Source organism: Genypterus blacodes, unplaced genomic scaffold (assembly GCF_046128005.1).
Source record: "Genypterus blacodes isolate CSIRO-AG114 ecotype Tasmania unplaced genomic scaffold, CSIRO-AGI_Gbla_v1 ptg000156l_1, whole genome shotgun sequence".
NCBI lineage: Eukaryota > Metazoa > Chordata > Actinopteri > Ophidiiformes > Ophidiidae > Genypterus > Genypterus blacodes.
Window position 1 is genome coordinate 2,599,001 of NW_027466957.1, and position 12,663 is coordinate 2,611,663.

General features: G+C 41.4%; 1 protein-coding gene across 3 annotated transcripts in view; it reads left to right on the top strand.

Annotated features, from left to right (window-relative positions):
• The window catches only part of vps13d (vacuolar protein sorting 13 homolog D), a 39,866-nt gene extending 27,203 nt beyond the window's left edge, over positions 1-12,663 (top strand). For all 3 annotated transcript variants that reach the window (XM_076167061.1, XM_076167063.1, XM_076167062.1), the window contains exons 46-69: positions 184-431; positions 578-769; positions 851-977; positions 1,110-1,252; positions 1,666-1,796; positions 2,347-2,522; positions 3,768-3,891; positions 4,467-4,702; positions 4,795-4,897; positions 5,087-5,244; positions 5,402-5,510; positions 5,639-5,809; positions 6,401-6,502; positions 6,955-7,104; positions 7,200-7,352; positions 7,460-7,556; positions 7,640-7,785; positions 8,274-8,408; positions 9,058-9,225; positions 9,358-9,490; positions 10,150-10,345; positions 10,430-10,561; positions 10,707-10,947; positions 11,461-12,663. In XM_076167061.1, the coding sequence (XP_076023176.1) occupies positions 184-431; positions 578-769; positions 851-977; positions 1,110-1,252; positions 1,666-1,796; positions 2,347-2,522; positions 3,768-3,891; positions 4,467-4,702; positions 4,795-4,897; positions 5,087-5,244; positions 5,402-5,510; positions 5,639-5,809; positions 6,401-6,502; positions 6,955-7,104; positions 7,200-7,352; positions 7,460-7,556; positions 7,640-7,785; positions 8,274-8,408; positions 9,058-9,225; positions 9,358-9,490; positions 10,150-10,345; positions 10,430-10,561; positions 10,707-10,947; positions 11,461-11,595 (3,706 nt within the window). In that variant the 3' untranslated portion in view covers positions 11,596-12,663. The remainder of the gene's footprint in view (positions 1-183; positions 432-577; positions 770-850; positions 978-1,109; positions 1,253-1,665; positions 1,797-2,346; positions 2,523-3,767; positions 3,892-4,466; positions 4,703-4,794; positions 4,898-5,086; positions 5,245-5,401; positions 5,511-5,638; positions 5,810-6,400; positions 6,503-6,954; positions 7,105-7,199; positions 7,353-7,459; positions 7,557-7,639; positions 7,786-8,273; positions 8,409-9,057; positions 9,226-9,357; positions 9,491-10,149; positions 10,346-10,429; positions 10,562-10,706; positions 10,948-11,460) is intronic.

Consider the following 12,663-nt stretch of genomic DNA (forward strand, 5'->3'; position numbering starts at 1 on the left):
TCATGCAGATTTGTCTAGTGTCATGGTTCCTGAGCTTATCTGCATCCTCATCATAGTCAGATATGGCCATGTAGCGCAGCCCTGCTGTAGACAACCATTGATCTTTTTTCTAGTGGCACGGTTTAAAGAAAACCTCATTTTTAATCCTACTCTCTATTCACTACCCTTTACTGGATCTCCCAGGTTTTGTGTCGTCATTAAAAAGGAGAACTACCCAGATCAGCGGCCTGCCAAGACAGTTTCAGGTGGTCCAAAACAGATATACCGCCAGCCAGGCCACACCATCTACCTGCTGCCCACCATGGTGCTAGCCAACCTGCTGCCCTGTGACCTCAACTACTACATCATGGGAATGTCCATCAAAGGGTCCTTGAAGCCAGGCAAAGAGGCAGTGCTTCACGCTGCTGACACCTCCCAAAACATGGAACTAGGTCAGGTTTTTCTTTATATTTTTTGAATAGATTTCTACATGTCGCGTTTTGGTCAACACTTATAACAAAGCCTAAAATCAGTCTTTGGCAAATGTTAATGTATACATTCAACTTGATCTCACTCCAGCTGTTCATGTCTTCTACAGGAGTGCTTCTAGAGAACTTCCCTGTGTGTAAAGAGCTGCTTATCCCCTCTGGAACTCAGAACTATGTTGTTCGCATGAGATTGTATGACACCAATAAGCGCCTTCTCTGCCTCACCATCCGCATCATCCTGCGAGCACAGGGAGCTCTCAAAATCCTTATTTCTACTCCTTACTGGCTCATCAACAAGACTGGTAATTATTTTTTTGTGCTTGAAAACAGTAATCTTGATCAGGCATCATTTAACCCTCTGTAATTACATTTTCTTCCCTTAGGCCTGCCATTAATCTTCCGCCAGGACAATGGCAAGACTGATGCTGCGGGTCAGTTTGAGGAGCATGAGTTGGCTAGAAGCCTCAGTCCATTGCTCTTTTGCTACACTGACAAGGAGCAGCCTGCTATGTAAGTGACGACGGTTCCATTCCATTTTTCTTCCTATACTACTCTCGTGCTCCTAGGTTGGCCTATCCTCTAAATATTTTCTATTTATTCATCCTTATAACACTTTCCAATTGTCAATTGTTGTGATCCTAGGTGTACTATGCGAATTGGGAAAGGAATCCACCCTGATGGTGTTCCAGGCTGGTGCCAGGGCTTCTCCTTGGATGGAGGCAGTGGAGTCAGGGCAGTGAAGGTTATTCAGCATGGTAACAGACCAGGGCTCATCTACAACATAGGTATATTTTACATTTGATATTATATAGGTTGAGTCTAACCCAGTCGTCTAGTTTATTTTACATAGCAACTTTATTTGCTGAGCTCTGAGGCTACAGAAACACTAATGGAATTGCCGGGTAGGAAAACATGAGACATACAAAATAGCTTTGACCAGATTAGTCCATAATATGGCCTCATTAATAGTCCATTATAATGTAAGTCCATAATCCTGGGTGGTGGGTGTCTTTTTTACTCTGGTAATTCATGTTTTGAAGAACTATGCAAAGTTTTTCAGTTCAGTTTTATTCCTTTTGCAACTGTTTTTATTTGGACATCTCTGTCCTTTTGAAAAGGGTCCGACTGAGCATTATTGTTAATTCATTGATAAAGGTTTGTCACCGAGTGAGTGTTTCCATCTAACATCTTCAAACAGGCATCAATGTGAGGAAAGGAAAAGGACGCTACAGGGACACTCACAATGTGACCTTTGCTCCTCGTTACCTGTTGGACAACCGCTCAACACACAAACTTGCCTTTGCTCAGAGAGAGTTTGTAAGGGGAAAGGTGAGAGCTGTGATTGATCAATTATGTTGTCATAACACAAGTCAGCGGTATATTTCTCTTTCATGATTAATTCATTAGATGTACTCCATTTATAATCCAGTATTGTAAAAGAGATTATGGCTCTCCCTAGTGGTGGTAGTAGTTATAACCACAATGACATAGCTACTGTGTAACTGTTTTTAAGACTTTTTTATTTGTACCTTAAAACATTAAAATCACCCTAATGATACTCTCCCTAGTACTGATATACTCACTGCTCTAAAATGAAGTTGAAACAAACAAAGAAGCATATTTTCTTCTTTAATTACACCTTTGTCTGGTGGAGAGTACACTACTGTTATTGTGATGTCTGTTATTATGATATTCGTTAAAAAATTATACAAATTAAATTTGGTTTTATTCAGTTAAGTGTGTTAGCTACATAAGTGTTTTTGCTCAGATGGTGATGAAAAAGTGTGTATTTTGTGACCTTTTCTTGACCAGAAATTATAAAACCCTGAACCTTCAAGGGAGACAATATTTTTTAATGAAAGAATCCTGTGTGTGCTAGGGTGCTGTCAACCCAGACGGCTACATTTCCACACTGTCTGGCTCCAGCGTTGTCTTCCACTGGCCCAGGAATGACTATGACCAGCTGCTCTGTGTGCGTCTCATGGACACCCCCAACTGCACCTGGTCTGGAGGCTTTGAGGTCAACAAACCAAGGTCGTTCCATGTAAACATGAGGTACGTCGTTCCATGTAAACATGCGGTACGTCGTTCTCTGTGCACATGCTGTACACAAGACGACTGTTTCAACTTTCTTATCCTGTATGTGCAAGCATAGTTTGAGTGACACCCTCTATACCTTGAAGAGTAGGCCTAAAACATTTCTTTTTGATAAAACTTAGAGTACCTGCCCCATTTGTTGCAAGTCAGCCAATGTGGTTGTGTTGGTCACTGTCGCAAACAGCACGCCAAAGCTGATCCCACAAGTGTTCAATGGGGTTGAGGTCAGTACTGCTGGCAGGCCATTCCATCCTCTCCACTCCCACATTCTGGAGGTAGTCTCTGGTAAACCCCGCTCTGTGGGGGCGAGCTTTGTCATCTTGGAGGATAGAGTTTGGTCCCAGACTGTGGAGATATGAGATTCCCACTTTTGCAGAATTTCATCTCAATGTCTCTCTGCATTGAGATATCCTCCAATGATGACAAGCCTGTTTTTTCCAGTGAGGGAAATGCCGCCCCACACCATCACACTGCCTCCACCAAAACATGCTACTCTTTCGGTACAGCATTCACTGAAGTGTTCTCCGGGTCTTCTCCACACTTTGACCCTACGATCCACACCAGCGGGTACCAGAAGCTCAAAACAAAAGTCAAGAGCAACAGTAAAAAAAAAACTGTTTGGCATGGGCGTAACCCACCTCATCCCACAAAAGCATGTTCCTCACAAATGTGGCACCATTTAAAAGGGAAATAAACTGGCTTTCCAACAGTATAACATTTATTAGCAGTAATCTACCAAACACAAATTTCCATCCTTTTTGTGCTATGTTTATTTACAATAATAAGCACTCCTAAAATAGTCTCAATCAATAACTACTTCCATCATAGTGCTCAAATCCATTTATCGCTTGGTTTGAGCTTTCTGGGAATCTGATTTTTCTATGTCTACAGTCCCTCCCGTTAAAGCAAGCACCAAACTGTCAATACCTGTACCATAGGTAAAGCGCAATTCACACCTTAGGACGACAAAGGACATAAGAATATCAAAATTGTATTACAAAGTGTTAGACATAGAATTCTATGTACTTGAAATTTAGGGACTGCCCTGGTTCTGGTGTCAGAATTGCTTGTGTAATGCGTTTTACGTAACCCTTACTTGATCACACCATGTTCTAGTCTTTACTTCATGTCTTGTAATTGTTTGCTGGGATTGATGATCATCCAGCTGGCACAGAGTATTTTATAATAGCTGTTTTTCATCAGGGACACCCTTGGAAACTGTTTCTTCCTGCGGGCAGAGATCACTCTTAAAGGAGCCACCCACCAGGTCTCCTTCAGTAATACTGATCAGCTGCCGCCACCATTTCGCATCGACAACGTCTCTGAAGTAAGCTCCAACGTAAAGATGGGAATTGACACAATGTTTTGGAGTGTTACTAATACTTGAATGATTGTACACTGTGATTTCCTGCCTCACTTCCTCTGCCTATTGGCCCTGAAAAAACAATAAGCAAGAAGACAAAATTAAAGTACATTATGATGGGCTTTAGGTCTGTTGAAGGTTTCTAATTGTCCCACCGCTGCTAAATATTTTTTACGTTGGTTTGAAGTCTTTAGCTTTAAATGTGTAGAGCTAGTTAGGTATAAACACTAGACATTTGAATGAAACGTGGAATTTTTTAAAGGTGATTGTTTCAGAAGTATGAGGTAGGCTGAATGTTGTGAAATTGGTTTTAGGTAAGCACTGTGATGTCTTGAGAGGTCGGGAGCTTTTCTTTCGGAGCTTTAGAGGTGTGGGTGCAGGAAATGAAGACAGACCGTCTTTGCTTTCCAACTTTAATTCAGTGTATTCAGTCTTCTCTTAACAGGTCAACTTAACACTTGCAGTCAGAAAATAAACAAAACAAAACTCCTCCACTCCTTAAGAAATGATTTTTGATTGTCTTGTTTTAAATCCACCAGGTGCCTATCCAGTTCTGGCAGCACGGGGTGGCTGATATCCGGCTCCACACAGAGGTGAAGGCCAGCTCAGCGTTGGACTATGCCTGCGATGAGCCCACATTGCCCCCCTATCTCACACTGACTGTCAAGGGTGCCGGCTCCTCAGAGGTCACAGCGGACATGAACTTCTTTAGAGAATACAACAAGCTGTATTACGAAAATTTTATCTACATTGCAGCTACACACACATTCACACAGTATGTACAATAAATTGCACATTGTTGACATGACTTATCTGACGTTTTCTTGCATCTTCAACCTAAAGCTAAAGTTCATTTTGTTGATGCAGGGATGCCAGTAAGAGACACATTGGCAAGAAGCATCCAGTGAGTTGTGCTGAACTGGTGCTTGATGTGGACACTAAGAATCAAAGAGTCATCCTGAAGAAGAAGGTAAAATTTAAGATATTATAAATTAATGATTAATGTTTTTGTTATTGTTGCGGAGAAAGTCCCAAACCGCCAGAAATGTTATGGAAGTCTCATTGTCCACATTGTTTTTATTACCTTTTCCCTGTAGTTTTCTGTACCTTTGTATGTCTTTCAGTAAACATGCTCTAGTTTATTTTAATTGTGTTGTAGGAGCCTGGCAAGCGTTCCCAACTGTGGAGAATGACTGGAGCTGGTATGCTTTGTCATGAAGGTTCCTCTCCCCCACAAAGCAAGCCAGCTCAGCCTCGACCACTGGATTCTTCCTTGGTCCTCGACATTGCTGGGCTGGCAGCTGTTAGCGACAACAGGTTTGTACCCTCGCTGATTTTTTAACCATAAACAAAGTTGTCTGTGCTTTGTTGTATAACAAGACGGAGTTGTGTTTTGCTAGCTGTCAATTGTGGATGGTCTCTGACATTGATCCATTACTTTTTTCGCTCTCTCTCTCTTTCTTCTCCTTCCTAGTTTTGAACCCTTGATGCTGAGGAGGCCAGACTTGCGCCGTAGCACCACCCAGACCTGGTATTTCAGTTCAGGCATGCTTACCTGTGGACTTCCCAGGCTTGTAGTACAGGTCAGTGCATCAACAAAGTGATAGTGAATTGACTGACTGCAGGGAGCACATTTTTCCTGTGGGATTTAGAAATGTTTTGCTTCTTGATGTGCCTGTAGTTTTTAATACATTACCTTCCGTATGCTCAGGTAAAGGCTGGGGTGGCAGGCCTGTATGATGGAGCGGAAGTTGTACTGGGACCAGACTCAGGGCTGCTGGAGCACACCCCTGAGCAGCACTTCATCAACCAGAAGATGAGACCTGGTTCTGGGGTATTGTCAGTCCAGGTGTTACCAGATGGACCGACGCGGGTTTTGCAGGTTAGAGCACATGCTTCCACCAATTCTCATGAGATAGGCTGGCACAGAGCTTTGAAGATACAGTCTGTCCTTGACACAACATTGCTCAGCTTTTCACAATCATGGTGTCCTAAAATAAAGAAGATGAGAGGAGACTGTAAAAGTATCAGAAATAGTAGTGAAATTGCATACATTGATATATTGATTGTCTGTAATAGGAAACATATTCCTTTATTTTTTAATTGAAAATATGGAAAATTACTTTTTTTCAAAATTCCTTGAACTGACCCTGGATCTGAATTTCTTCAAAAATTCAATAGGTCTCAGTCTTGCAGTTCACAACTTTTTAACAAACAAACAAACAGGACACAGGCAAGGTGGAGGTAAAAATTAAGCCACTTGCTCCTTTGACTGTTAAGCATTGTAAAATGATCACAACAAGTACCTACAAGTTGTAGCTCTGCTTGCACTGGTCCATGGGCAAACAAGAATGTCACATTTAGATCTAGAAAATGTGTGTAGTCATGTAAATACGGAAACAAAACTTCTCTCAACCAGTGAAAGTTATGATATGATCGCGCAAACCTGTCTTTGACTCTGCCCTGTTTGTAGATAAGCGACTTCAACCAGAGAAGAATGATCCGGACCTCACCCAACACTGAGCCAGACCAGAACAAAGATTGTGTGAAGAAGGGTTTCGAGCAAGAGCTTGAGGTAATATGAAATTATTTTCAAAGTAACATCTTATCTACTACAAAGGTCCTATAACTGACATGGATACATTTACATACTAATGAACATCCACATTTGTTGATTTGCTTTTTTATTTGTGTAGTTAATGCAATTTGGTTAATTATGAGATAGCAACAGAACAATGTGTATTCTAGTGAGGATTTAGATATATAAAACCAATCTCATTAGGGCAAAAACAAACTAGTTGGCCTGATATGATTTACTGAAAGAGAAAACAAGTATTCTCAACATAAAGCCTACAGATTTTCCAAAAAGCCTAAAGGTTATGTGACCATTGGGGACAATATAATCAACCAGTTTAAGGTGAATAGCCCGGGACATGGCTACGATCATTACGCAGAAGGTGAAAACGTATGTTACCATTGTCTGGAGGAAAATAGCTCTGTGATTCAGTATTCTCAATTTACTCCAAGGTCTTGATAAACCTGGAAGAAGGGCTCGGTGTGTCTCTGGTCAACAAGGTGCCTGAGGAGCTCGTCTTCACTACGCTGTCGGGCATAGATGTCCACTTTACCCGAACTACTGCCAATGAAGTGTTGGAGCTCAGTATTCAGAAAATCCAGGTAAGATCGACGAGGACATTCATATTCACTGTAGCAGTAAAAAGTATTACTTGAACATGGCATTTTTGCATTGTGTGTCTATTATATCTCTTCAGGTGGACAACCAGCTCTTAGGCACCACCCAGCCTGTTATGCTATACATGACTCCCAGCTCCAATATCGAGAGCAATATCGGTGACAGTGGCGCTGCCCTGCAGATCAACTCTGTCAAGGTTCCCAGCAACCTCATTCTTACTGATCTCTTCAAGGTGAACAACCATGGTTGTGTTTGATTATTATCACAGGGGAAAGGTGACCAATTTGTTTACTTCTATATATTTGAACACCTAATCATTTCACTGTGATATTACCACAGCACCTTATGGTTACAGCCCGACGCTTTACAGTCATCATCGAGGAGAAACTGCTCCTCAAACTTCTCATCTTCTTTGGATATGGACAAATAGAACCTGGTGGGTGATTATTGAAATGTTATTATTGATATTGGGCCCAATTCTGAGTTGAGATGTGCATGTAAATGTAATTGTAATTGCAGGGTTGGAATTGGATGAAAACCTCCATGACAAGCCCAGTGAGGATGCAGGAGCTCCAAAACGTTACTACTTTGAGAACCTCAAGATCTGTCTGCCCCAGGTCAAATTGAGTGTCTTCACCTCTCCCAAGCTCCCGCCTGATCTTAAGGTAATGTAACAATCTATGTGACAAACACTGAAAACAAAGGACCCAATACATAGCAATACATGTTCAATTCAAAGCAGGAATTAATGGAATCGGGAGGCTGAAGGAATTTTAAATTGCCCACATACCACCTCTGACAGCCTACATGTAGCACATTTTCATCATTTGAATCCGAGGAGCTGCTTATTGCAAGGATCCAGCTGCTAATTCTAAACGCTTTAGCCAGAACTGGAACCTCCAAATCGAACTGAACAATGACCATTTGCCATGATAATGTGTCGTGTGTGTGTTTCCAGCCACATGATAAAAAGGGATAGGATTTGGTTTATTTACATCTCCCGGCAGGTACCAGCCATCACTCAAATTTTGTACAACAGACTGATCATTAGAAAGTACAAGGTGTCGAGTCGCCCAAAGAAACCAGAGAAATTCTTGACAAAATGTTTTCCATGTTGACCTAATTGCTTATATGCTTTATCTTCCTACTACAGGCTCTCAAAAGCACACTGGGCATTCCACTCATTCGATTTGAAGATGCTGTCATCAACATGTACCCATTTACTCGGGTACACCCTTATGAGACCCAGGAGATCATCTTTAATGACATCCTGAAGCATTTCAGAGATGTAAGCCGATCACTCTACAGCTCGGGGAGACGCCTAAGGGCACAGTCGAGTCCACACAGCTGACTCAATATGAATACGCTTCTTTTCCTGTTGTTTTAGCCTTTTAGCCTTTCCTGCCTTCCATTCAGAGTAATTCAATTCAATTGTATGTATATAATTATAATACAACAAAAGATTATTCAAGGCACTTTTCACATGGAGGAGGCCTAGACCGAATCCAAACCAATGTTGTTCTTGGTGACGGTGGCAAGGAAAAACTCCCCTTTAACAAAAAGAAACCTCAAGCAGAACCGGGCTCTGGGAGGGAGGGAGAGAGGGAAGGAGGCACAGTGAGAGAGGCCCACAGTAACAACAACGATGATAGTATTACTAATGATAAGCGTAGAATATATGGGTTACTAGCAGGACAGGGTGTTCATCTGTACAGGACATTGTCCAGTTCCAAGAGCTTGGAAAGGGAGCAGGAGGATTTCAATTTTAAGTTTAGAAATGTGTAGTGCTTAGTGGTTTTGAAGTTTTAAGCCTGCAGTTGTCCTCAAAGTTTAGGGATATTGAAAATCTTCCCTTGACCGATAACTTTCCAGCAGTATGACGTAAGCCTCAGTTATCCTGCTTTGCCTCAGCTCACTGTTGTTTTTCCTCTGTGTAGGAGTTGATCAGTCAGGCAGCTCAGATCCTTGGCTCCGTGGATTTCCTGGGAAACCCCATGGGACTTCTAAACGACGTCACAGAGGGTGTGTCTGAGCTTATTAAATACGGCAATGTTGGTGGCCTCATACGCAACGTTACCCACGGCGTGTCCAACTCTGCTGCAAAGGTATACAGTAGCTTTTGTTAATGTACACATCATCAATTCCTATTTTTTGTCTTCAAAGTGTGTTTCTTAGTTTGTCGTGCTTTGGCGTCGCTTGCGGTGAAGTGATATTGTACCTCCTCTTTTCTATCCAAGTTTGCTGGTACTTTGTCAGACGGGCTGGGGAAGACCATGGACAACCGACACCAGAGTGAACGAGAGTACATCAGATATCATGGAGCCACCAGTGGAGAGCATCTGGTCGCAGGAATCCACGGACTTGCTCACGGTAGCAAAACAATGTCACAACTTTGCCTGTTGAAATTACCAATATAATATTATATGACTTAAAACTATATATTGCTAATATAATTATAAGCAGCAGCACAAGTTCGAAGCTAAAAAATAATCATAATAATAGTCATATTCACCATTACAACTCTCCTACTGTACTGCAACAGCTGCGCAACCATTTCCCTCGGGATAAATAAAGTTCTATCTCGTGAAGAAAGAAAGAAAGAAAGATAGGGTATTGATCCCCATGGGGTTAAATCAATTTTCCTCTCTCAGTTGTTTTTTTACATACATCACATGTACACAGACTTCCTTTCCCCCTTGGTTTCCAGCCAAGTCCCCATCTTAACTGCAACTCCACCCACGTGCACACAGCAGTTCAGCGCAAGACTTGTCTGACGGGCTGATTCTTAAGAAATAATCAGAGAAAGGATAATAATATTGTCTCATAACCTTTAACTCTAGCAACAGCAAATAACTATGTACACACTGACATTTGTGACTCAGGGATATACAGTAAAGGGATATTAAGCCAATGCACTAAACTAACCAAATATCCAGTCTATACCTATGTTCTACACACCAGGATCATAATTGTCTTGAGGAAAGTGTGCTTAACATTTGTATTTCTTTAACAAAATCTGCCGTCCCCAGGCATCATTGGTGGCATGACCAGCATCATCACTTCCACGGTTGAGGGAGTGAAGACTGAAGGCGGGGTTAGCGGTTTCTTCTCAGGCTTGGGTAAAGGCCTGGTTGGCACGGTGACCAAACCTGTGGCTGGAGCTCTTGACTTTGCTTCTGAGACTGCACAGACGGTCCGGGACATGGCTAGTCTCAGTAACCACAGGTATTTCATTTGTTGGTATGGTAAGGTGTGTTTTAACTGTGTCTATTCATCTGCATTTTAAGTTTGTATTGCTTGGTTTTGCAGGTTGAATGTACAGAGGGCGAGGAAGCCTCGGTGCTGTAAGGGACCCCAGGGCCTACTGCCTAGATACTCGGCTACACAAGCTGACGGTCAGGAGCAGCTCTTCCGACTGACTGATAACATCCACTCTGAGTTGTGAGTATTTCTCTTTTTAAAGACAAGTTTGTTCATTTATTTATTCCTTCTCTAACTATTCTAAAAGACTTGAACCAGGAAAAACATACAGTATTTGGTTTATACTGTAAACCCTAATCATATGCACTTACTTTCTCATTCCCAGTTTCATTGCAGTGGAGCTCATTGACACCTATTGCGTGCTCATCTCCTCCAAAGTGGTTTACTTTCTGAAACCTGGAGAGTATGTGGACCGAGAAGCAATCTTCCTGGAGGTCAAATACGACGACCTCTACCACTGTCTGGTCTCTAAGGATCATGGAAATGTGTATGTGCAGCTTACCAAGAAAGCTGAGAGTACCACCAGTGGCGTGGCGATTCCTGGCCCCTCCCACCAGAAGCCCATGGTGAGACTCGCAACACCCTGACATCTGCCTCAAGAATTAAATAGTTCTGAGCCATGCTTGAGCCCTGCATGCCCTTATGATCGCCTTGCAGACTCTGCCCCTTTTATGGTAGCGTGCTTTTTCCTTCACTAAGAAAGCCGGTGTTAACCAAGTGAGTTGATAGTTGCAGTGTGGTGATACAATTAAGCCTGTTTGCAGTTTAGAGATTTTGTCAATCCAGCTAACGTAAACAAACCCTTTGTCTGTTGAGCTTCCCTCGTAGTACACCCCCAGGCCATGTTCATCAACCATGCATACAAACAAATTTGAACTTAACCTTTGCATGAAAACAAATTCACAATATTTCAGTGATCTTTTTTTTATTAGGTACACATGGAACACTTATAAACAATGTGAACAAGTCTTTTGCCTATACTAGTACAAATACTTCTTTCTTTGTCAATATACACACATATAGATATACTGTATATATATTTATTCTGTGTCACAGCCCTCTCTATATCTTGTCCACAGGTCCATGTGAAGAGTGAGAGTCTGGCCATCAAAATATCTCAAGAAATTAACTACGCCAAAAGCCTCTACTATGAGCAGCAGCTCATGCTGCCGCCCAATGAGAATGATGATTGCTTATTGTTGGAGACAAAATAATGCATGAGCTTTTCTATCCCCAAAACAGGAAAAGGTGTCTTTAGATTAACTTTTCTTAACAATACAAAGTCATAGGCTTTTACTGCTGAGTTTTTTGTAATCCACGTTTTTATATCAAGTTTGTTTCAAAGGGAATAAGTAGACATAATGATCAAAGCTTTTTTGTCATGGAAGTATGACACATGGCACTGAAATGATTCATAGTGGCTCATCAGAGATATGCAAGATAATGTTTGATTTCATTCTAAATTTAGAAAAAGAACGGTTATATGGCACTGGTCCTCTTCTGTTGATTTCCCAGCAATGTTTGTGAATAGACATAAATGTACATGAAGCTACATACATCATTAAACTTTGTACATACTGCGATAGAATGAAAAACTGATAATGTGAAATGTAATGACATGAAATGCCTTTAAATCTCTTTTGTGTATAAGAAACATTTAATTTTTGTTGTGGGAGATGAATGGTTGATTGCACTGACCGGGGTGGGAAATGGACTTCTCCACTTCAGACACTGTCTTTACTTGTCACTGTCTACATCTTTTATAATCATACACCCTAACCTGCAGTGTCTTATTTTCTTTATTTTTATTTTTTAAGTTATTATAGTTTTTTTAATTATTATACTTATTCTTATTTTAACCACCACTCTACTCAGAGAGACTGTTTTGGCTGAGGGGAAGTGCTCCTCCAACTGCTCATTCTTAATTGTAAGCTTTTGGTTTTTGTCAACTTTCTTTGTTATCTGAGCAAACATTTCTGTTGTGTCTTTGAGGGAAGAGAAAGAAATATTTGGGCCCCATTTATACTTTGCAGCAATCTGCAATCTGTATTTCGATTGGTCCCAGAAAGCGATGTGATTGCAATACAATCTGACTTGTCGGACCACATCTGAGTGTGGTCTGGCTCACTTTAGGATGGAATCTCAGTCAGTGGCTCGGTGTCAATGCAATCCATACAGCTGGGAACCATGCGGGAGATAACCTCTAAACACAAGTCTTAAATGTCACCCTGTCTAGTCTTCAAACCGGCTCTCAGTACAGTAATAAAGTTGTTTTGAGTGTG